Source organism: Ctenocephalides felis, unplaced genomic scaffold, assembly GCF_003426905.1.
Source record: "Ctenocephalides felis isolate EL2017-DRISC unplaced genomic scaffold, ASM342690v1 CF-g0.4_SCAFFOLD_03573, whole genome shotgun sequence".
Taxonomy (NCBI): domain Eukaryota; kingdom Metazoa; phylum Arthropoda; class Insecta; order Siphonaptera; family Pulicidae; genus Ctenocephalides; species Ctenocephalides felis.
Genome location: NW_020539727.1, coordinates 12,128,712 through 12,154,534, shown reverse-complemented (window position 1 = coordinate 12,154,534; position 25,823 = coordinate 12,128,712). Strand labels below are relative to the sequence as shown.

General features: G+C 30.5%; 7 protein-coding genes across 8 annotated transcripts in view; 2 read left to right on the top strand and 5 right to left on the bottom strand.

Moving 5' to 3' along the window:
* The window catches only part of LOC113389432, a 290,888-nt gene that overhangs the window by 150,749 nt on the left and 114,316 nt on the right, over window positions 1–25,823 (bottom strand). The gene's annotated exons all lie outside the window — the stretch shown is intronic.
* LOC113389536 (zinc finger protein 99-like) lies at window positions 247–1,194 on the bottom strand. Its single transcript, XM_026626562.1, has 2 exons — window positions 738–1,194; window positions 247–533 (listed from the first exon to the last, which is right to left on the bottom strand). Exons 1-2 carry the CDS (start codon window positions 1,192–1,194, stop codon window positions 247–249), a joined length of 744 nt encoding a protein of 247 aa, XP_026482347.1.
* LOC113389425 (zinc finger protein 271-like) lies at window positions 1,490–2,906 on the top strand. Its single transcript, XM_026626458.1, has one exon. The coding sequence runs from the start codon at window positions 1,578–1,580 to the stop codon at window positions 2,880–2,882; it is 1,305 nt and encodes a 434-aa protein (XP_026482243.1). The 5' UTR covers window positions 1,490–1,577; the 3' UTR covers window positions 2,883–2,906.
* LOC113389535 (zinc finger protein 525-like) lies at window positions 3,990–5,033 on the top strand. Its single transcript, XM_026626561.1, has one exon. It carries the CDS (start codon window positions 3,990–3,992, stop codon window positions 5,031–5,033), a length of 1,044 nt encoding a protein of 347 aa, XP_026482346.1.
* Window positions 7,662–8,798, bottom strand: LOC113389534 (zinc finger protein 239-like). Its single transcript, XM_026626560.1, has one exon. It carries the CDS (start codon window positions 8,796–8,798, stop codon window positions 7,662–7,664), a length of 1,137 nt encoding a protein of 378 aa, XP_026482345.1.
* LOC113389533 (ectonucleoside triphosphate diphosphohydrolase 5-like) lies at window positions 13,639–20,450 on the bottom strand. Its single transcript, XM_026626559.1, has 9 exons — window positions 20,348–20,450; window positions 20,099–20,242; window positions 18,742–18,821; window positions 18,372–18,627; window positions 18,127–18,286; window positions 17,912–18,055; window positions 17,589–17,758; window positions 13,828–13,991; window positions 13,639–13,766 (listed from the first exon to the last, which is right to left on the bottom strand). The coding sequence occupies exons 1-9, from the start codon at window positions 20,448–20,450 to the stop codon at window positions 13,692–13,694; spliced, it is 1,296 nt and encodes a 431-aa protein (XP_026482344.1). The 3' UTR covers window positions 13,639–13,691.
* Window positions 23,968–25,108, bottom strand: LOC113389431 (zinc finger protein 525-like). Its single transcript, XM_026626463.1, has one exon. It carries the CDS (start codon window positions 25,082–25,084, stop codon window positions 24,104–24,106), a length of 981 nt encoding a protein of 326 aa, XP_026482248.1. The 5' UTR covers window positions 25,085–25,108; the 3' UTR covers window positions 23,968–24,103.

Sequence of the window (25,823 nt, the reverse complement as noted above, 5' to 3'; positions counted from 1 at the left end):
ATTTCTTAATTCTATAGTAACATTCTTCAGTACTTTGACAAGGAGTTTATTGTAAAAAAAATCTATCACAGTATTTTGAAAAGTTTTACACTATACTTTCCAATATATGCTTATTACAAAAGTTATCTCTTCTGTTCTATCCTGAAAAAAACCTATTACAATATGATTTATTACAAATTTTACAATTATTAAATAATACCTGATATTTGGAGACAGTTCCTACTTACTTTGTGATAGAGTAATAGTTCATTCATTTTCTCCTTTGTGAATCAGTATGTGTCTTTTTAGATTACTCATTCGGGTGAATCTCTTATTGCATACATTGCATTCATACGGTCGTACTCCACTGTGTACCAGCATATGACTTTTCAGATGACTTACTATTTGGAATGTCTTATTGCATATCTTGCATTCATGGGGACGCTCACTACTATGTTTGATCATGTGAATTTTCAGGCTTCCTAATTCTGTGAATGTTTTATCGCATATACCGCATTGATGTGGGTGTACTCCATCATGAATCAGCTTGTGAGCTTTTAGATAACATAATCGTGTGAATGTCTTACTGCATACATTGCATTCATAAGGGCGTACTCCACTGTGCATCAGTTTGTGTCTTTTCAGATGATTTAATAGTTTGAATGTTTTATTGCATTGAGTGCATTCATGGGGGCGCTCATCACTGTGAATGAGCATGTGACTTTTCAAAATATCTAATTTTTTGAATGTCTTATTACAAATATTGCATTCAAGGGGGCGTACTTCATTGTGCACCAGCATGTGTCTTTTTAGAGTGAATGATTGTGTGAATGTCTTATTGCATATATCGCATTCATGGAGGCGTACTCCACTGTGCATCAGCATGTGGCTTTTGAGATGACTTGATCGTTTGAAGGTTTTATGACAGATTTCACATTTGAAAGGGCGTTCTTCGCTATGACTAGGCTTGACCATATGCTCTTTTAAATTATCTGCTTCATAAGTGGCTGTCCCGATTGACTCCTGTTTGACTTCTTCTTCTATAGTCACTTCGGATATCATGAATCTTTCTAAACATGTTTCATCATTCTCAAAATACGATTCAGATTTCATATCAAGAAATTCATGTTTATCATCAATTTCTTGTACTAAATATTCTGGTGGTTCAATTTTAATTGCCTGATTATTCATAGACATTATTGTTTCTTCTGACATTTTTAAATATTTTCACTTCGTATAATAAGTAAATATTTACAAAAATAGTTGTGTGCTAAACAATATCAATAATAATATATTTTAATCTTTATAAATATGATGATTTCAACTAATTTCAACATTACATAGATTATTTGACATTTGAAGCATAGAGTATGATTTACAAAGGTGAGACATTTATCAAATCGCTTTGATATTTAACAAGTGGCGCATCTTTTCAAATTCATTATGGTTCTCTATGTCTCTGCTGCCACAAACAAATTCTATGCCGGAAATGTCATAAATTTAGGTTAACCTATTTTAAAAGAGTGTTGATTAAACTAGATTATTATTGTTATTGTTTAGCACACAGCTATTTTTATACGCAGTGAAAATATTTAAAAATGTCAAAAGAATCAATTATGTCTCCGAATGAACAAGCAATTAAAATTGAACCACCAGAAAATTTACCAGAACTTGAGGATGAATTATATGATCCTGATGCTATTGTTAAATCTGAATCGTGTTCTGAGGATGATGAAACGACTTTAGAAAGATTCATGAATTCCGAGGTGACTATAGAAGAGGAAGTCAAACAGGAGCCAATTGAGGCATTCGCTTATGGATGTGATATTTGTAATCGTTCATTTGCAGAATCACATCAATTGAAAGAGCATATGGTCGTTCACAAGCGTAGTCGTAGTAAAGAACGCCCTTTCAAATGCGAAATCTGTAAGAAGACTTATAAACAATTACGAGTGTTGCAACTACACATGAATACACATACTGGAAAGTTTCCCTTTAAATGTGAAATATGCGGTAAGACATTCAATAATAAAGGCCATCTGCCAGGACATATGTTAATTCACAGTGGTGAGCGCCCCCATGAATGCAATGTATGCAATAAGAAATTCACACTATTAGGTAGTTTGAAAACACATATGATGAGACACAATGGAGTACGCCCCCATGAATGCACCATATGCAAAAAGAGATTCACAACATCGTATGATATGAATGTTCACATGATGAAGCACAATGGAGTACGACCTTATGAATGCGATATATGTAATAAGTCGTTCACCCAATTAGTTAATCTGAAAAGTCACATGCTCATTCACAGTGGTGAGCGCCCCTATGAATGCACTATATGCAACAAGAGATTCACACAATCAAGTAATCTGAAAAAACACAAACTCATTCACAGTGAAGTACTCCGCCATGAATGCAATATGTGCAAGAAGAAATTCAGATATTCACATAGTCTTAAAAGTCACATTCTGTCACACAATAGAGTACGCCTCCATGTGTGCAACTTATGCAATAAAACGTTTACACGATATAGTACTCTGAAAAATCACATGCTCATTCACAGTGATGAGCGTCCCCATGAATGCAGTGTATGCAAAAAGACATTCACACTATTGCCTACTCTGAAAAATCACATGCTGACCCACAGTGGAGTACGCCCGTATGAGTGCAATGTATGCAATAAAACGTTTACACAAAAAAGTAATCTGAAAACCCACATGGTCGTTCACAGTGATGAGCGCCCCCATAAGTGCAACAAATGCGATAAGACATTCAAAACGTTAGGTGGTCTGAAGGTACACAATGTTCAGCACTCACATCAATGCAGTGTATGCTATGAGATATTCGAAGAATTGAGTAATTTTGAAAAACACATGATGATTCATGATAAAGAGTAAACTTATAAATGTGAAATATGCAATGAGGGATTTACGCAACCGAATGATTTGAAGAGACACAGAAATTCAATGAATAATTACTAACTCCAAATATGATTGTTTCAAAATGTCATGTATTATTTAATGATTGTAAAATGTGTAATAAATCATTATATAAAATAGTATGATATTTTATTGATTCTATTAATAATTTTGAAACATTGATTATTTTTATAAGTCAAATGTTTAGTTACGGTACAGGAAGTTCCAGCAATTTGCCTTAAGCCACGACGCTATGTACCACTAGAGTATTCTTTTCAATTAAATTTTATTTTTTAACTTCCTATAGGGCAAGTTATAGCAATCGCAAAAAAATCGGAAATAAAAATTTTTATATATCTTTACGTTACAAAGGTTGCTGAATATTTTGGCATAACTTAGAAAAAATGGATTTATGTGCGTGTGTGCGGATACAAATTTTCGTCGACGATTTCGGGAGCACCGATCAACCGATTTGAATAATTAAAAAAACATTCGATTGGTATTGATAAGGAGACGTGTTGATTAGTTTTTGGCGAAGCAGGTCTAGCCGTTCCCAAGATACGGGGCAAAAAGTGCCAAAAACGGTAACTCAGTTTTTAAGAGAACGGAGCGTCCGATTTTAATAATTCAAAATACATTTTATTTGTATTGACAAGATGAAAAACTGATTAAATTTTTGGGAAGGCAGGTCCAGCGGTTATGGACTCTCAATAAAAGTTAAAAAAATACCATTTAGAGGTCAAAAATGTTTATTGGACATATGTACATCAAATTATCAGATATTTTATAGAGATTTTAATAATGTGTACATATTTTGTGTAATTTTTTTTGGGTTCCGTACCTAGATTTTTAATTACGGTACGGGAAGTTCCAGCAATTTGCCTTAAGGCACGAGGCAAATAAATTTGAAAAGACGCGCCATGATAGGTGTCTCATCTTTCTGTAAACAAACTCTTTGCTTCAAATGTCAAATAATCAATGCCAGTTAAAATCATTTATTAGATTGTTTATTAAACTAAATTTTGATCTAGCCCACAACTGTTTTCGTAAATATTTACTGATTAAACACAGTGAAAATATTAAGAGATGTCGGAAGAAACAATCATGTCTATGAATGTCCAGGAAATTAAAATTGAACCACCAGAATATCCAGCAGAAGACATTAAACCCGAATTTGTGGAGGAATTAGATGTTCCTGATGCTATTGGTAAATCTGAATTGTGTTCTGAGGAAGATGAAACATGTTTAGGAGGATCCAAAAAGTCCGAAATTTTCATAGAAGAAGAAGTCGAACAGGAGTCTTATGAATGTGACATTTGTAATCAATCATTTGCAGAACCAGATCAATTAAAGGAGCATATGGTCAATCACCTGCCTAGTCAAAGCGAAGAAAGGCCTTTCAAATGTGAAATCTGTAACAAGACTTTCAAACTATCAAGAGGTTTGAAATCACACATGAATACACATTTAAGTAATCTGGATAAACCCAAGCTGGTGCAGAGTGGAGTACGTTCCCTTGAATGCAACATATGCAATAAAACATTCAAACAAATAAGTAACCTCAATACACACATGCGCATGCATACTGGAGAATGCCCCTACGAATGCAGTATATGCAATAAGACATTCAGACAATCAGGTAATCTAAAAACTCACATGCTAATCCATTACGGAGTACGCCCCCACGAATGCAGCACATGCAATAAGACATTCACAACAACAAGTGATCTGAAAACTCACATGCTGCTGCACAATGGAGTACGCCCTCATAAATGCAATACATGCAATAAAACATTCAGACTATTAGGTAGTCTGAAAAGCCACATGGTCACTCACAGTGGTGAGCGCCCCCACGAGTGCAACATATGCAATAAGACATTCACACAATTAGGTAGTTTGAAAAGCCATATGCTCATTCACAGTGGGGAGCGCCCCCATGAATGCAGGATATGCAATAAGACGTTCCAAGTATCAAGTCATTTGAAAAGACACATGCTGATACACAGTGGAGTACGCCCCCATGAATGCAATGTATGTAATAAGGGATTCACACGATTGAGTACTATGAAAAAACACATGCAGGTACATGACAGAGTATCCTTAAATGAAAAGAATGATGAAAATCAATGAACTATCACTAACTTCAAATATTATTGGTATGCATTATTTAATGATTGTAAATAAATAATTTTATAAATATAATATGGAATTATATTATATACTAGATGACCCGACAGGCGTTGTCCTGTACCCATGTCTGCAATTTTTATATAAATATACTAATATACTTATATTTACCATTTATCTAAAAATAAAAATTGTGGTTTTTTAAATTACTCTTCATGCCAAAATGCATATACATCCATATGAGCGATGTTAAATGTAGAACTGCTTTGAATAAAATGATGAGTCTCAATTCTCACACTATATTGAAAATTGAATTATTTTAAACGGTATAACATAACCATAACCATAACATAAGATTGGTATTTCAGGTTGAATTAAATTAATTTAATTTTTTATTATTCAAGATATCCAAAATGGCATCTTAAACTTCTCCTAATCAATATCGCGAGGCCCGAATTGTATGTATTCATCTTTACTTTCCTATTTGTTGTTATAAAATGAATTTTTTACGAATTTTAAAAATATTGTGGAAAGTTCAGTAAAAGAATGCAAAGAAATTATATATTGAAAATAAAAACTATATTGAAAAGTTAATATCCGAATTTTGTCTTGGCGCCCCCTAAGGCGTGCGCTCGTATGTTTCGCATGCATCGCATTAAAGGTAGGACCGCCCTGAATTTCATATTTCAAGTGAATTAATGTGTCATATCCTGTCCATATGTGTATTATTCAATCTGCCATACATATACTGTATTTTATATTATTTAAATTTCTGGCACATCTCAGCTGCTTTTTCAATGTAGACATTTCATTTTTCTTATTCATAATCATAAACTTATTACACATATTCTAATATTGTCTAGGTTCATAGGTAAATTGAAATTTATGGCGACATGTCATTTATTTTCAATGCAAACAATGACATGTCGTTTTTTGCATTTGTTTCCATTTACTTATACAATATTGCACATACATCCCAGTACTTTATAATCGCATACATCCTAGAAAATTTCCTTAACATGCTTCAGAAAGATTTATCAAAATCCGAATAATCGTTTAGAAGGAGTATACAGCGAATGCTTGTAATTTAATATGAACTTTATATAATAGCAATAAAGCTCAAATTGATTTTACGTTTTAGTTAGAAAACGTTTGTATGTAAAAAAGTAAAGGGCTGTTTTCAGGGTTTTCCCGGCAATTATTCGATTTTTTCTTGCCGTAAGAACCATCCTTGGACTTCAACGAACATTTTAAAAAAAGAATTGGCCAAATTGGTTCAGACGTTATGCCCTTACCAACACCTTTTGCAATCCATTTTTATATATAAGATTCATTATAATTGTATTTTTAAGTGCTTCTGAATCAACTCTGACAATTAATAAATATCAGATTGATAGAATTGAATCTGCCCAGAAAAAGATTAATAATCAGGTCAGATTCCATAATAATGAATAACTAGCTGTAAGTGGAATTGTGTCTTAATGCAATTAAGGCATCGTGCCTTAAGGCAAATTGCCGGAACTTCCCGTACCAAAAATGATTATTTTTTTAAAAACAATTAACATTTTTGAAAAAATTTTACTTCGAAACAAATTTTTTTTGAAAAGAAAAATGTTTTCTTCATTTTGACATATTTTGGTAATTCTGAAGGTTTTTTCAAAGCATTCATACTGCTTTAACTGCATAAAGACGAAATATCAAATCGCGTAAGCGCCGCATCGCCGTCTAACGTATAAACATTGGTACGGAACCGATAGGAATGTTAACAAAATGTATACTTATTGTTAAAATCTCTATAAAATGTCTGATAATTTGATGTGCATATGTCTAATGATCATTTTTGACCGCCAAATGGCTCATTTTTTTACTTTTTCCTCCATATCTCCAAAGTCGTTGCACCTGCCTTTCCAAAATTTTGAACAGTTCTTCATTTAGTCAATACAAATAAAATGTTTTTTGAATTATTCAAATCGGACGCTCCGTTCAGAGTTACCGTTTTAGGCACTTTTTGCCCCGTATCTTCGGAACGGCTAGACCTGCCTTCGCCAAAAACTAATCAGCACGTCTTGTTATCAATTCAAATCGAATGTTTTTTTAAATTATTCAAATCGGTTGATTCGTGTTCCCGAAATCGTCGACGAAAATTTGTATCCGCACACGCACACACACACACATACATACATACATTTTTTCTAAGGTATGCCTAAATGTTCAGAAACCTCTGAAACGTAAAGATATATAAAAATTTTCTTTTTTGATTTTTTTGCGATTACTATAACTTGCCCTACAGGAAGTTAAAAAATAAAACTTAAGAAACCCCTTATAAAACTAAAGTGGTACATAGCTTTGTTAAGGCAAATTGCTGGAACTTCCTGTACCGTAACTAAACATTTGACTTATAAAAATAATCAATGTTTCAAAATTATTAATAGAATCAATAAAATATCATACTATTTATTAACATAATGATTTATTACACATTTTACAATCATTTAATAATACATGACATTTTGAAACAATCATATTTGGAGTTAGTAATAATTCATTGAATTTCACACCATAAAGTGCCATGTGTCTCTTCAAACCTTTCGGTTGCGTAAATCCCTCATTGCATATTTCACATTTATAAGTTTACTCTTTATCATGAATCATCATGTGTTTTTCAAAATTACTCAATTCTTCGAATATCTCATAGCATACACTGCATTGATGTGAGTGCTGAACGTTGTGTACCTTCAGACCACCCAACGTTTTGAATGTCTTATCGCATTTGTTGCACTTATGGGGGCGCTCATCACTGTGAACGATCATGTGGGTTTTCAGATTACTTTTTTGTGTAAACGTTTTATTGCATAAGTTGCACACATGAAGGCGTACTCTATTGTGTGACAGAATGTGACTTTTAAGACTATGTGAATATCTGAATTTCTTCTTGCACATATTGCATTCATGGCGGAGTACTTGACTATGAGTGAGCATGTGTGTTTTCAGATTACTTGATTGTGTGAATCTCTTGTTGCATATAGTGCATTCATGGGGGCGCTCACCACTGTGAATGAGCATATGACTTTTCAAATTAACTAATTGGGTGAACGACTTATTACATATATCGCATTCATAAGGTCGTACTCCACTGTGCTTCATCATGTGAACATTCATATCATACGATGTTGTGAATCTCTTTTTGCATATGGTGCATTCATGGGGGCGTACTCCATTGTGTCTCATCATATGTGTTTTCAAACTACCTAATAGTGTGAATTTCTTATTGCATACATTGCATTCATGGGGGCGCTCACCACTGTGAATTAACATATGTCCTGGCAGATGGCCTTTATTATTGAATGTCTTACCGCATATTTCACATTTAAAGGGAAACTTTCCAGTATGTGTATTCATGTGTAGTTTCAACCCTTGTAATTGTTTATAAGTCTTCTTACAGATTTCGCATTTGAAAGGGCGTTCTTTACTACGACTACGCTTATGAACGACCATATGCTCTTTCAATTGATGTGATTCTGCAAATGAACGATTACAAATATCACATCCATAAGCGGATGCCTCAATTGGCTCCTGTTTGACTTCCTCTTCTATAGTCACCTCGGAATTCATGAATCTTTCTAAAGTCGTTTCATCATCCTCAGAACACGATTCAGATTTAACAATAGCATCAGGATCATCTAATTCATCCTCAAGTTCTGGTAAATTTTCTGGTGGTTCAATTTTAATTGCTTGTTCATTCGGAGACATAATTGATTCTTTTGACATTTTTAAATATTTTCACTGCGTTTAAAAATAGCTGTGTGCTAAACAATAACAAAAATAATCTAGTTTAATCAACACTCTTTTAAAATGGGTTAACCTAAATTTATGACATTTCCGGCATAGAATTTGTTTGTAGCAATAGAGACATAGAGAACCATAATGAATTTGAAAAGATGCGCCGCTGTCCTAAATGTCCCAACTTAGGGAACATTTCAGAGCATAGATAAATAAGCATGTTTCAGAGTCAACGGAATAATTGCGCATTACGACGCTAGAGGCGCTAGTGTTCGTAGCAGGTTGCAGAACTTTTTGCAAAAGTTTTAAATACCAGATACTTTTGGTCATCTTTTGGTTTATGTACATGCCGATATATGAGTTTAAAGTTAAACCCATTTATATCTTACTTATATGTAACAAGCCTAACTCAGAAAAAGAGATGTGTGCAGTTTTTTAATTATACGTATGATACGCATGTATCATACACATAATAAGGCTCTAAAGACTTTGTTCAATGAATAGTTTCTTTCTGAAAAATTTTTGCATACATTACGATCTTGCTACTTCTATCATTACTATCTCCCACATGAAAATATTCAACAAAATATAAGTGACCCTGCATCACTCGAATAATCTGGACAAAATACTGTAAATCATAAAAAAAAAATTAAAAACGATATTATATATATATATATATATATATATATATATTCTATTGATGTTCATGACATTTTGAATAAAATCATAAATTTCATGTCTGTAAACAATGCTTTTAAATATTATTTTACTGATGTATATGTTGGTTAAGTAGTTAGTTAAAAATTAAGTCGAAAATTTGAATTATCCCCCCAAAAATCAGTTTCAGTATCATTTTACTTTGGGCAATAAAAATTGTCATCAGGACATACTATAATGTTATTGTTACAAAATCCATTTATTAAAATTCAGTTTTAATTCAACTCTCAAGGAGTAACAATTACACGTGAAAAAGTGGAATTTATCAAAATTATTTTAGTGTATTTATATTTGTGATGGTTTGTAGGCTCAAATAAATTTATTTAAAACTTTTTGAAGAAAATGTTATGTTTTAAGTCGTTCTGAATAGTTTTAAACCATGAGTAAGTGCCATTTTGCTATAAGGCAAGTTGCATAATCTTAATAATAGACTCATGCAATAATAATTGAAATTTAGTTACTTCTAAAACTTTTGACTGTTTTTTTTTTTCAAAATAAAGTTTGTCCAAAAAACATTATTCCAAACTTTTCAAAAATTAATTACTATTTATTATTAAAAATATTAATTACACGATTTTTACCAAAAATTAATCAGCACGATTCCCAATTGATATCTTTCGAACAGTTTTTGAATATCAAAATTTATTCAAGATTTTAGGCAAAAATGTTCATGAAAAATTTGTTAATTATAAATAAGAAATGGCTTAACAAATCTTTATGCAAAACTAATCAATTCAGTCCTTATTGAGTTTCATCGAATGGCTTTTGAATTTTTGAATCGGTGCAGCCTTTTTTAAAATTTTTCTCACAAAATATCAACTTTTACAATTCATTTTTTAATTTTTTTCTAATATTAATATTGTTCAAATATATATTCTTGAAATGTTAATTTGCAACCAATCGTCGAAATAAAAGAAACAATAAATAAATGATCTATTTATTATACGTTTCGACACGATATCTGTGTCATCACTCTGCAATTTTTTTTTTATTTAATAAAAAGTATCTAAAAGAATTTATACAAAGTTTAGAATGATTAAATTTAAAATATATGTATCCATATTTTACTTGTTTAATTTATTTTAAATATAATTCATATAATAATCTATAATACATTTTAAATTTAATCTTTTCAAACTTTGTAAAAATTCTTTTAAATACTCTTTATTAAATAAAAAAAATTTCTGAATGAGGGCACACATACCGTGTCGAAACGTATAAATAAATAAATGATTATTCATTGTTCTTCTCATTTAATTTCATTTTCAAATTTGATAGAATATAAAATTAGCAAATCGGATTTTCTGGTGGAAACATCTCCTTCAAGGAGTTAAAAACGTGTCTCGCGTTTCAACTTATCAAAAAAACTTGAAACTAGCGGTGCAAGGCATCGTGCCTTAAGGCAAATTACTGGAACTGAAAATTTAAAGTTATAAAAAAGATTCAATTTTGTTTTAGAATTCTGAAAAAAATGAATTTTTGAAATTTTTAAAATTTTTGAAAATAATTGACCTTTTTGAAAAATTTGATTCATTTTATACTTTGAAATATTTTGGAAATTTTGAACATTTTTACAAAGCAACCGCGATATGTTAGCTGCGTAGAAGTGAAATGTAGAAGCGCGTGGGCGCCGCAACGCATAAACATAGGTACGAAACTCACATAAAAGTAAACAATTTTTTTATTATTTATCGTGCCTTAAAGCAAATTGCTGGAACTTCCCGTACCAAAAATTAAATTTTTTAAAAAATATTTAATTTTCTTTTAGAACTCTGAAAAAAATCGATTTTTGAGATTTATAAAATTTTTGAAAATGATTGACTTTTTTGAAAAAATTGATTCATTTTATAGTTTGAAATATTTTGGAAATTTTGAACATTTTTTCAAAGCAATCGCGATGTTTGCTGAATGCAAACGAAATATCTAAGCGCGTGGGCGCCGCATCGCAGTATAACCGATAAACATTGGTACGGAACCCATAGAAAAGTAAACAATTGTTTTTATCATTTATCGTACCTTAAGGCAAATTGCTGGAACTGCCCGTACCAAAAATTAAATTTTTAAAAAATATTCAATTTTCTTTTAGAACTCTGAAAAAAATCGATTTTTGAGATTTACAAAATTTTTTAAAATAATTGACCTTTTTAAAAAATTTGATTTTTTTTATACTTTAAAATATTTTGGATTTTTTGAACATTTTTTCGAAGCAATCGCGATATATTAGCTGCGTAGAAACGAAATATAGAAGCGCGTATGCGCCGCGTCGCAGTATAATGGATGAACATAGGTACGGAACCCATAGAAAAAAGAACAAAATTTGTTATTATTAAAATCTCTGTAAAATATCTGATAATTTGATGTGCATATGTCTAATTATCATTTAAATGGCATTTATTTCACTTTTTTTATTGGATCTCCGAAACCGCCAGACCTGCTTTCCCAAAAATTTCATCAGTTCTTCATTTCGTCAATACAAATAAAATGTTTTTTGAATCATACAAATCGGACGCTCCGTTCTCTCAAAAACTGAAATACCATTTTTGGCTTTTTTTGCCTCGTATCTCCGAAACGGCCGGACCTGCCTTTGCCAAAAACTAATCAGCAAGTCTCCTTATCGATACGAATCAAATGTTTTTTTAACCATTCAAATCGGTTGATCCATGCGCCCGAAAACGTGGACGAAAAATTGTATCCATACATACACATACATACATATCTATTTTTTCTGAGGTATGCCAAAATGTACAGAAACCTTTGAAACGTAAAGATATGCAAATTTCTTTATTAACTTTTCGTAGGTAAGTTATAGTAATAGGCCGAAAATCAAAAATGAAAATTTTTGCATTTCCCGACGTTTTGAAGGTTTCTGAACATTTTGGCATACCTCAGAAAAAATGGATGTGTGCGTGTGTTTTGTATGTCCGCATTTTTTGTCCACGTTATCGGGCGCACGGATCAACCGATTTGAATGGTTTAAAAAACATCCGATCCCTATTGATAGGGAGATGTGCTGATTAGTTTTTGGCAAAGACAGGTCCAGCCGTTACGGAGATACGGAGCAAAGAGCGCAGAAAATGGCAGTTTTTGATTGAACGTCCGATTTGAATGATCTAAAAAACTTTCTGCTTGTATTGACAAAACAATTGCTTTTGGGGATGAAAAATTATTACATCTTTTTTTATTTTCCATAAAATATTTTTGTAATTTTGGATTAAAAATTCAAAAAATTACCCAGGCTAAGCACAGTCTAAGCGCCACTCTGGTACAAATGTTCACCCAAGTGCGTTTAGACTGTTTATGTACTGGGGCATTTTTCCAATTTTGTGAAAACTAATGAAAAATGTGAAAATGCCGCCAAGCTAAGCACAGTATAAGTAAAATTGTCGCACAGAATTATTTGCAAATGCGTTTAGACTGTGACTATGCGGGAGCATTTTTTCAATTTTGTGTAAATTAGGCAACTATTTTTTTGAAATTGAATTGGAAATGAAATGACGATTGTTAATGTTCAGGTGATAAATTGATTGATTAATGATTTACATTTAATTTGGTCAGATATAACAATAAGATAGCAAAAATAATGAAAGTTACAGTATTTCTAATAATATATTTGAAAACGTTTGAAATTTCTCGAATATTTCATTACGGTACGGGAAGTTCCAGCAATTTGCCTTAAGGCACGATGCCATACACCACTAGTTTTCGATTTTTTTGCGATTACTATAACTTACACTACGGGAAGTCTTAAAATTTTATATGTGATAAATATGTTAATGTTAATGATGTAATAAATATTTATTGTAACAAGTAATTACAATATACGTGAAATTGTGTGATGCTGTTAATTTTTAAAATTTTTATTTTAAATTAGTTATATTTTATTTACAGTGTTCTGATTCAAGTGAGTTCAAGTTTATGCAATTAAAACCAATTTAATACACCAAAACATTTATTTACAAAGTTTCATCAACATACACTGGATAATAAATATTTTCGATCACATAAAAGGAGTTATAGGTGAGTCCTTTATTTATCATTATATATTAATATGATTCATGACTATTTTATTTATATTTTGCAATTGTGATATTATGGAATGTTTCATAAATATCCCTGATATGTACATTTTAAGGCACTTCAAATTTCCACCAAATATATTATCATTTACTGTTTGTTCAGCATGTTGTATGCGCATCCCAGAGCCCAGGAAATTTCGTGGTTGTCGATCTTTTTTAGTAACTATAAAAATATAATAAGTATTATAATTTTATCTACAAATGTGTCTTTTATCTTATCTTACTTTTAGATTCGATTCTGGTTTTAATCCGAATCCGTCCTTTAGCAAGACCGATATGAATGTTAGATCGAAACACATGAATGGCTGGTCGGTGTTTGCGGTTTTGCAAACGGATTTTGCAGTTTTTTCAAATTCCCCAACTGTTATTTCGCCGCCCAAAAATGGATCTAAACGAATAATAAAAGACTTATGGTTTATCAATTTTTCAAATATGATATAATTGGTAATGAATAATATTCAAGATACTCTGAAAATGTTCTGAATAGTTTCCTAGATAGTTTGAAAATATTCTAAATGTTGTTCTAGATCAGCGGGTCGGGGAACTTTTTTAATCATTACCCCAATTTTTTTTTGTCTAAGTTTATATTACCCCCATCGCCAAAAGAGATTACCTCATGTGAACAACTGTAAGAAATCCAATTAAAAATACATACTTTTTACCCTCCAAAAAATTTTATTTCTAACCGATTTGGGGTAATTTACCAAGGTTCCCCGACCACTATCTAGAATCAAGATAGTTCAAAAATATTTTTTAGATACTCTGAAAATGTTCTGGATAGTTTGATAATATCCCAGTTAGGCTAGGAGTGTCGTAGATAGTCTGATAATGTTCTAATAGTTTGAAAATGTTCCAAATGTTCTGAAAATGTTTTTCTAGATGGCCTGAAAATCTTCTGGATATTCTGAAAATGTTCCGAATAGTTTGAAAATACCATTCTGGATAGTTTGAAAATGTTCTAAATGTTTTGAAAATATTCCGGTTAGTTTAAAAAAATTCTATGTAGTCAGAAAATGTTGTGGACAGTTACAAAATGTTTCGGATAGTTTATGTTCTTGGATAGTCTAAAAATATTTTAGATAGCCTGAAAATATTCTAAGTAGTTCGATTCTTCTATTTACAATTTCATATTACTCATGTTATAATTCAAGTTACTCTGAAAATGTTTTAGATAGTCTGAAAATATTCTGGATAGTCTCTAAATGTTCTAGATAGTCTGAAAATGTTCTGGATAGATTAAAAAATTGTAGATAGTCGGAAAATATGCTGGATATTTTGGAAATGTTCTGGATAATTTAAGAATGTTGTGGATAGTCTGAAAATGTTCTGGATAGTTTGAAAATGTTGTAAACGTTCTAAAAATGTTTTTTAGATAGTCTGAAAATGTTCTAGATACTCTGAAAATGTTTCGAATAGTTTGTAAATACCATTCTGGATAGTTTGAAGTGTTCTAAATGTTCTAAAAATGTTCCGGCTAGTTTAAAAAAAAATCTAGATTTTGGATAGTCTAAAAATGTTCCAGATTGTTTGAAATTGTTCAGTATGGTCTGAAAATGTTCTAGATACTCTGAAAATGTTCTGAATAGTTCAAACATATTTTTTAGATACTCTGAAAACGTTCTGGATAGTTTAATAATATTCCAGGTAAACTGAGAGTGTCGTAGATAGTCTGAAAATGTTCTAGATAGTTTGAAAATATTCTAAATGTTTTGAAAATGTTTTGGGTAGTTTGAAAATGTTTTTTATATAGTTTGAAAATGCTCTGGATAATTTGAAAATGTTCTAAAAATGTTCCGGATAGTTTGAAAATGTTGTGGATACTTTGAAAATATTTTTATATAGTCTGAAAATGTTCTGGATACTTTGAAAATGTTTTTTATATCGTCTGAAAATGTTCTGACAGTTTGAAAATATTTTTTAGATAGTCTGAAAATATTTTAGATAGTCTGAAAATGTTCTGGATAGTCTAAAAATACTTTAGACAGTCTGAAAATGTTATAAATTTTCCGTAAATGTTCTAGATAGTCTGAAGTTTATAAAATAGTTTATAAAATTTCAAATAGTCGGAAAATGTGCTGGATCATTTGAAAATGTTCTAGATATTTCGCAAATGTTCTTGGATAGTCTAAAAATACTTTAGACCGAAAATGTTCTAGATAGTTTGTAAATATTCTAAATGTTCTGAAAATATTTTGCATAGTTTGATAATGCTTTTTATATAGTCTGAAAATACCCTGGATAATTTGAAAATATTCTAAAAATGTTCTGGATAGTTTGAAAATGTTTTTGAAATAGTCTGAAAAAAATGTTCTAGGTACTCTGAAAATGTTCTAGATAGTTTGTAAATATTCTAAATGTTCTGAAAATGTTTTGGATAGTTTGATAATGTTTTTTATATAGTCTGAAAATGCTCTGGATAATTTGAAAATGTTCTAAAAATGTTCTAGGTACTCTGAAAACGTTCTGGATGGTTTGAAAATGTTTTTTATATAGTCAGAAAATGTTTTGGATAATTTGAAAATCTTCTAAAAATGTTCTGGATAGTTTGAAAATGTTTTTGAGGTAGTCTGAAATCTGAAAAAAAATGTTCTAGATACTCTGAAAACGTGCTGAATATTCTGAAAATGTACTAGATAGTGTGAAGATATTCTAAATGTTTTGAAAATGTTCTGGATAGTTTGAAAATGTTTTTGAGATAGTCTGAAAAATTGTTCCAGGTGCTCTGAAAACGTTCTGGATATTCTAAAAATATTCTGGATAGTTTGAAAATGTTCTAAATGTTCTAAATAGTCTGAAAATATTTTAGATAGTCTGAAGATGTTCTGGATAGTTTCAAAATATTTTTTATATAGTCTGAAAATGCTCGGGATAATTTGAAAATGTTCTAACAGTGTTGTGGATACTTTGAAAATGTTCTAGATAGTTAGAAAATGTACTAAATATTCTAAAATTGTTCTGAACATTTAAAAAAAATCTAAATATTCTGAAAACGATCTAAATATTCTAAAAAAAACTCTGAATAGTTTCACAATTTTTTAGACTTTCGGAAAATGTCCTGGATAGTTCAAAAATGTTCTAAGTCTTCCGAAAGTATTCTGGATAATGTGAATATGTTCTTGGATAGTCTAAAAATGCTTTAGATAGCCTGAAAATGTTCTAAATATTCTGAAAATGTTCTTGGTTATTCAAAAATTTACATTCGATAATCTAAAAATGTTCTGGATAGTCTAAAAATGTTTTAAATAGTCTGAAAATATTCTAAATGTTCTAAAAATGTGTCAGATAATCTGAAATCTTTTAAATAGTCTAAAAATGTTGTGGAGAGTCTAAAATGTTTCAATTAGTCTGAAAATCTTCTAGATAGTCCGAAAATCTTCTAGATAGTCGAAAAATGTTGTGGATAGTTTGAAAATGTTCTAGATATTCTAAAAAGTCCTTAGAAGTTTTTCACACTTCTAAGTGTTTTGGTTAGTCTGAAAATATTCTGCACACTCTCTGAATTTTTTAGAAGGTTTGAAAATGTAATGGTTAGCCTGAAATGTTCCAGATAGTCTGAAAATGTTCTAAATAGTTTAAAAACGTTCTGAATTTTGAAAATGGTCTAGATAGTTATGGATGGCCTGAAAATATTCTGAATAAGCTTCTTAAATAATAATTGTAGATTATCTGAAAATGTTTTAGATAGCCTGAAAATATTCTAGATAGTTTGAAAATTTTATAAATGCCTGAAAATGTTCTAAGTAGTCTAAAAATATTGCAAACTGTATGAAATTTGGCTGAAAATTGTAAAAAACCAAAAGGTACAAAATATTGAAAATAGAACTCAAAACATTTCGTATTTTAATTATTAAATATTAAATAGTTGTTTTCCTGAAGATCAAAAAATTGTAAAAAGCCAATAACCTTCGATTCATCTAAAATTTTCATTTCCGCATTTGAAAATACGAAATCTTTCTCACAAAATAGTATTTTTTGTCTCACATACCTATCAATCCAGCTCCGGTAGCTCTGTCAAAGAAATAGCTGAACGCTGCAATATCTTGCACTTCTAAACCTACAGGTTTTGGGTCGACTAGAGGTAACAGGGTGTCTGCTAATAATTTGCGACATCTTGGCCAATCTACTTCTAATTTCTTTGATTCTAGCGGAGTACCACTGGAAATAGAAAAATAAAAAAATCAGACTATTTCGAAATTTAAATAATAAAATAAGTAAATCATTTTTCATAGGCCTCTAATATTTTATGAGAGTTATTTTAAGAAAGGGTTGAGTTTTATTTAGTATTGTGACTTAAAATTTCATATTCACCTTATACTGTACTCAACGTTGCCATACACCCAAGGTTTGTTTTTGATAATAGGATTAATACAAGGGCTGGACAATGATTTGGAGTCTCCATTGTTTTTTGTAAACACTGCATGTCTGGCAGCTTTTAAACCGAGTCCCAAGTAACTAGAATAGTAATAAATATATTTGCTATTGTATCATAAAATATATTTAAATGTATATTTATATAAACATACCTATTGGTGAAGACTGTTATATTGCCTTTGAATGATGGTACTGTCATCAGATGTGATCCAAAAGTACCTTTTTCTAAATTATTCAAAGACGGAGCAAAGGTAACTTGATTTGATCCACCTCCTAAATCCAAAGCAGCTACTGTATCCCCATTAAGATGCCCTGTAAAAAAATACAATTAATTAATTAATTGATAATTTATATTATCACAAAATTATTAATGTTTTTTTTATAATATTTTTATTACCTAAGAGATAGTTCACAGTAAACCAGGACATGATCCCTTCATCAGTGCCATCCATAATTTCGACAGCATCTTCGTAAACTAAAAATCCTGATTTATTTATAACTTCCCGAACAGCGTTTAATATATTTTCGGCTTGCTCCTGTTTCAATAAACGCAATCCTGCAGTAGCCCTGACCATCACTGGTGTTTTTGAGTAATACGATTCAGGAATGACTTCCTTGGCAAGAAATAGCAGATTTTCAATTGTCTGGGCCCCCTGAAAAAAATAAAAGTATTTGGTTAAATACATTACTTCTTAACTTGTGAACGAAAAGTTGAAAACGCAAAGTGCCACTTAAAACTAGTTATCTATTTATTTGATTTAATTTACCTTTTTTGGGTCATCAGCAAAAGAGGAAAGACCTGGCTTGCTTTGCTTAAATAACTCATCGTCTAATATTAATCTCCCATCTAAAAAAATAATAATTAAAAATAAATTCTAGAAATTTAATTTAAATTTGTACAGTCAATAACCATCCTATAACGCGATTAAAATATAGGAACTCCCGTTATAAGAAACTCGGACTTAAACGTACAACTCAAGCTAAATCGTAGCGTGTTCTATGAAAACTGGCAATCGCGTTATATGAGAACCGCGCTCTGAGAAACTAAAAAAAAAAAAAAATCAAATTTGTACCACGTTATATGGAAACCAAGAAATACAAAAGACAGGATAAATTGTATTTATTAAATTGAAGAGTTTATATGAAGATATGATAAAAAATCAAGTTAGATTAAAAACTAAAAACTGTTTTCAAACAAAAAAAAGTGCCCGTTAAGTTCAAACGTGATTGAAGTACAACTGTTTTGTAATGTAATCTAGGCAATCATACTCACGCGACACGACGACCAATCACAATCGACCCGTATAGAAATGATATCATCGAAAATGAAGGATGAATCATTAGCACTCGATTCGAGCGTAACGCTCTTCCGTTGCATTTTCACAGATTTACACACTAGTCGCGCCTAAAAAAGTTTTACTTCAAAACAGATATTTCAGCGGTTTAAAGAATGAGATTATATCGCCAGCGAAAAAGTAAAAAAAATACAAGCAGTCAATGAATGTATGTTAATTTTAATTACATGAAGTTCTACAAACACAATTATTATTACATGATGAGCGAAGTTGCTAAAACAATATTTGTTTAGGCGTTTTTGAACATAATCCACTGTGTGAACGAATATTATAGAAGTTATTAATCAGCAATTACTTCATTTCTCTAATGAAGGTTCATTTCTAAATACTAATTACAATGACAAACCGATCTTGTCGTATTTGAAGTACGACTTTAATTACGTTATTGTTTTCAAATATAAATATTTTTAATGCTATTATAAATATATAATTTATAATTTATCATTATATAAATGTGTATAATTGTTGACACTAATATGTGCATCGCGAGTATTACCATATTACCAATAAACATTATTCAAAATTGTTATGTATTTATTTTCAACTTAAATGCCATCTCCTACGATAGCAAAACAGTTTTACTTCAATCGAATGTGAACCTTACGCGCACTCTTTTTTATGTTATGTTACTGGAGTCATTCAGTAATGTTGCACGGAAGGCTGTTCGAAACGAAAACAACGCTTATTACGGTACCGTGTTATAAGAGGGTAACCGCAATTTCAGCCCGCGTTGTAGGAGGGTCGACTGTATCAATTACAACATACTTACCTAAATATCCTCTATGAAACCTATAAGCTAAAACTCTGCTCCCCGTAGATCCAGCATCTATCACGACAGCAAACACAGGGGGTGTTTTACCAAATTTTTGTGCAAAATTGTCTACTAGGGGGTGCAGGGTTTTTGTACTATATCCTAAAAAAAATTAATTATTTATTAATACTTTTACTCAATGTTAGTCTTATTACATAACAAATATTAGTGCAAATTATTTAATTACACAAACACGAGACTACATACTTAATGTTATGTAATCTATTTTATTTATCATCAATTTATAACACTGAGATAAAGAAGCGTAAGTTATATTAGTTATAACTACTGAGGTATTTATTAGAATCATTTTTAAAATAATAAATGATGCAATACTGTTCTACTTCATCACAAGATTTCATCATAAAGATTTTTTTTGAGTATGAAACCCCCTCCAGTTTTTTACAGAAATATGCTGTGTCCCATAATTAACTGTCCGAAAGGTGGACGTCCCATTAATCACGTGATCGATTTTTAAGGATTTTTGGACATCCCCTTGAGGATACGTAACAATATTCCAAATAAACCCCCTTCCCCACGTGTATTTACAAAGTTTTTACATTTAATTCGAACTTTTCCTATTTTATTATTTGATACTAACTCTGTGATCCAACAAGATCAATAAGACTCAAATAGAAACGAGATCTGTTTGATCAGTAAAGTCTTGATGAATACTTCGAGATTCTCTAATTATACTAAAAAAAGTTACAAAAAACATCGTAAAATTTTTGTATTTCGTATGAAACTGTTTGGATTTTTTTAAAATTCAGACAAAAAATAAATACATGTGATATCTTACTAGACCCTTCCTTTCCCCAGGTTATATTTGGTGTTTTTTTGTCAAACCCCACCTCCCCCAAAAGCCTTCATAAATATATATATATATATATATATATATATATATATAAAATTCTTCTGTACGTGTATATGATTCGATACTTCTCCCAAACGGTTATTCGGATTTTGATAATTCTTTTTAGAATTTGTTAAAGAAAAATTTTAAGATTTAATGAACGATAAAACTATAGTAATATTGTAAAAATAAATGGCAAAAATTACAACAAAATACTTATCATTGTTCGACATTGAAAACATTTGAAATGCCATCTGCTAGACATGTCAATTTACTTGAAATTTGAATTTAGCTGAAATTATGAGTCCAGATAATATTAGAATATAATGCAGCAGCTAAGATGTGCCAGAAATTAAAATAATATAAGATACAGTCAACAGAATCTGTTTGGCAGATGAAATTATATAATTCCGTTCAATAAATAACGCATCAAGTCCAAAATTGCATATATGTACATTATTTTTTTAAACTTATGCATGTCGCATTTTGGTTTACTTCACTAAATTATTTAACAATACAAAACAATATTTCTACTTATTAAAAAAATGACTTAGAATTTTGTATTTTTGTATTTCGTGTAATTTTTGTATTTCGTATGAAACTGTTTGGATTTTTTTAAAATTCAGACAAAAAATAAATACACGTGATATCTTACTAGACAATCCTTTCCCCAGGTTATATTTGGTGGTTTTTTGTCAAACCGCACTTCCCCCAAAAGCCTTCATGAATATATATATATATATATATATATATATATATATATAATTCTTCTGTACGTGTATATGATTCGATACTTCTCCCAAACGGTTATTCGGATTTTGATAATTCTTTTTAGAATTTGTTAAAGAAAAATTTTAAGATTTAATGAACGATAAAACTATAGTAATATTGTAAAAATAAATGGCAAAAATTACAACAAAATACTTATCATTGTTCGACATTGAAAACATTTGAAATGCCATCTGCTAGACATGTCAATTTACTTGAAATTTGAATTTAGCTGAAATTATGAGTCCAGATAATATTAGAATATAATGCAGCAGCTAAGATGTGCCAGAAATTAAAATAATATAAGATACAGTCAACAGAATCTGTTTGGCAGATGAAATTATATAATTCCGTTCAATAAATAACGCATCAAGTCCAAAATTGCATATATGTACATTATTTTTTTAAACTTATGCATGTCGCATTTTGGTTTACTTCACTAAATTATTTAACAATACAAAACAATATTTCTACTTATTAAAAAAATGACTTAGAATTTTGTTTCATGTAACAAAAATACATTTGATCGGCATCGGATATTGAGTATTTATCAAGTTGATCTTAGATTGAATAGTGCCCATATGAACTATATTTTACAAATTAATTCACCTAAGATTTGAACATAAACAATAATGTTTATTAAATTATTAGTAAGAAAAATGTACTTTAGAAATTATATTTGCCGAAAAGCAATTAATATATCGTACGAGATTATGAAAATTATAGACTAAATTATTGAAGCAATTATGTTGTGTGGTAAAATCAAGTGTGATATTGTTCTTTTACTGCAGATACTAATATTATTTTTTCTGAATTTCTTATAATGCTCATACTAAGACCATAAATGCATCACAAAGACAGGACATCAAATAGCATATTAAAAAGTATAGGAAAGAATATTAAAAATTTGGAACTTTTGAATTGGAGGCGCGGGTACAGGATAACATCTGTCGGGCCGTCTAGTATACATATATATATATATATATATATATATATATATATATATATAAAATTCTTTCTCCAATTCGCCCCTGTATTCCCATTCCGGCACTCCACATAAATGTAGTGCTAATTGTTTCATACTGTCCATATCATCTGCACAGTCCATACACACACACTATCTCTTGTATATTAATAATAACCATAATTATAAATATTAATCTTTAATACCCTGGACAAATAATAATGGCTTCATTCATTTCCACTGAAATTAATTCGAACACAAAAGGACATCTGTATATAATAAATGCACAGGATTTATATGGTGGGCTTTTCGGGCATGTGGGGGGGCATTGTGCAATTAAAATATTAATTGATATTGCATATATGGATAAAAGAGATGGACATGGTGGATATGGTTAGTTGGTTCGATTGTGAGTTGATGGGGATTTGAGTGCTTTTGTGAAAAAAATTGTATGGAAAGAACGTTTGAAATATTTTTTGTAATTCCGTTATATATATATATATATATATATATTGAATTATGTGTTATATTAATTTCTGAAGTACCTACATCCAGGTAAATGCCCTCTTGGCTTCATATTCGAAATTCCTCTCAGGCCTTGTGATATATTGCATTAATAACCTCTCGAATAATATTACATCCACCTTGTTCATGTTGCACGGATTTATATTAATTATACATGATATATATGTATAATGTATATATATATATATATATATATATATATATATATATATATATGTATATATATAATAATTTATATGCAATTTATATGCAAGTGGTAAAATCAATTGTGATATTGTTCTTTTATCGCAGATACTATATTATTTTTTTCTAAATTTCTTATTCTGATTATAATAAGACCTAAATAAATCACAAATGCAGGACATCGAATAGGATATTAAAAAGTATAGGACAGGATATTGAAAAATATGGAACTTTTGAATTGTAGACGTGGGTACAGGACAATGTCTATCGGGTCATCTAGTAACAGATATATAGAGTAAATAACATAAAAAATGTAGTTAAGTCAGAAATTTTATGTATATTAATTAAAGCTTGCTTATACATAAATAAATACAGTTATATTAATGCTGTTAGACTACTCGAATAATCTTAGGTGCATATCTTAATTCTTTAGTAACATTCTCCATAGCCAGGGAGTTTTTAATAAGAAAAAATCTATCACAGTATTTTGAAAGAAGTTTTACAATATATGCTTATTGCAAATGTTTTCTGTTCATGTTCTATCTTAAAGAGTACTGGTTACAAAATTGTTTATTATAAATTTTATATTCATTAAACAGTACCTAATTTGATTATGTTAATATTAAACATAGTAATATGAATCAATATAATAGAATAGCAATCATAGTTGCTATAATACTTCATTGATTTCTTTTGTGTGAAGTGCCATGTGTATCCTGAAATCGTTCAATTCAGTAAATCCCTCATTGCATTCTTCACATTTATAAGCATGTTTTCTGTTATGAATCTGCCTGTGTCTTCTCAGACTGCCTGAATGTATGAATGTCTTCTTGCATACATTGCATTCATGGACACGTACTCCATTGTGCGTCGCCATGTGACTTTTCAGACTAGCTGGATGTCTGAATGTCTTTTTGCATATACTGCATTCATGGGCATTCACTCCTTTGTGTATCAGCATGTGACATTTTAAATTACCTAGATGTGTAAATGTCTTATTGCATACACCGCACTCATGTGAGCGCACTCCACTGTGTATCAGCATGTGAGTTTTCAGAGAACCCAATTGTGTGAATGTCTTTTCGCATATACGGCATTCGTGCGGACGCTCACCGGTGTGAACAAGCATGTGAAGTTTCAAATTGCCTAATTGTGTGAATGTCTTATTACAAATGTTGCACTCATGGTTGCGCTCACCCTTGTGAACGACCATGTGACCTTTCAGACTTCCTAATAGTCTGAATGTCTTGCTGCATATACTGCATTCATAGGGGTGCTCACCACTGTGAATTGTAACGTGTTTTTTCAGATTACTTGAATTTGTAAATGTCCTTTTGCATATAGTGCATTCATGGGGGCGCTCACCACTATGAATGACCATATGACTTTTCAGATTACCTAATTGGGTGAATGTCTTTTTGCATATTTCACATTCAAAGGGACGTTCTTCAGAATGTGTAACCATGTGCGTTTTTAACACTTTTGATAGTTTGAAAGTCTTATTACAGATTCCGCATTTGAAAGGGCGTTCTTTGCTATCACTAGGCTCGTGATTGACCATATGCTCTTTTAGATGATCTGATTCTGCAAATGATTGACTACAAATGTTACATTCATAAGACTCCTGTTCAACTTCTTCCTCGATCGTCATTTCGGAACTCACGAATGTATCTAAACACGTTTCATAATCTCAGAATATGATTCAGATTTAACAATATCAATTTCGTCTTTGATTTCTTGTTTAATATTGCCTACTGAATATTCTGGGGGTTCAATTTTGATTGCCTGATCATTCATAGGCATAATTGCTTCTTCTGACATTTTTAAATATTTTCACTCCGTATAATCAGTAGATATTTACGAAAACAATTGTGTGATAAACAATAATAATAATAATCAAGTTTAATCAATAATTTTGACATTTGATAATGATTTCACCAAAATTTATTGTTTGACATTTCCACCATAGAGAACCATAATGAAGTTGAAAAGATGCGCCACTTGTTAAATATCCCGCCAATTTTAAAAATGTCTCGTCTTTCTAATGCATACTCTATGCTTCAAATGTCAAATAATAAATGCAGGTAGATTCAGTTGAAAAGTTGACTTTTATAATTATGATATTAGTGATTAGACTAGATTATTATTATTGTTTTAGCACACAATCGTTTCGTAAATATTTACTGATTAAACACAGTGAAAATATTGAGAGATGTCGGAAGAAAACAATTATGTCTATGAATGATCAAGCAATTAAAATTGAACCAACAGAATATTCAGCAGAAGACATTAAAACGAAATTGAGGATGAATCAGTTGTTTTTGGTGCTAATATCAAATCTGAGTCGTGTTCTGAGGATGATGAAACGTGTTTAGAAGATTCATGAATTC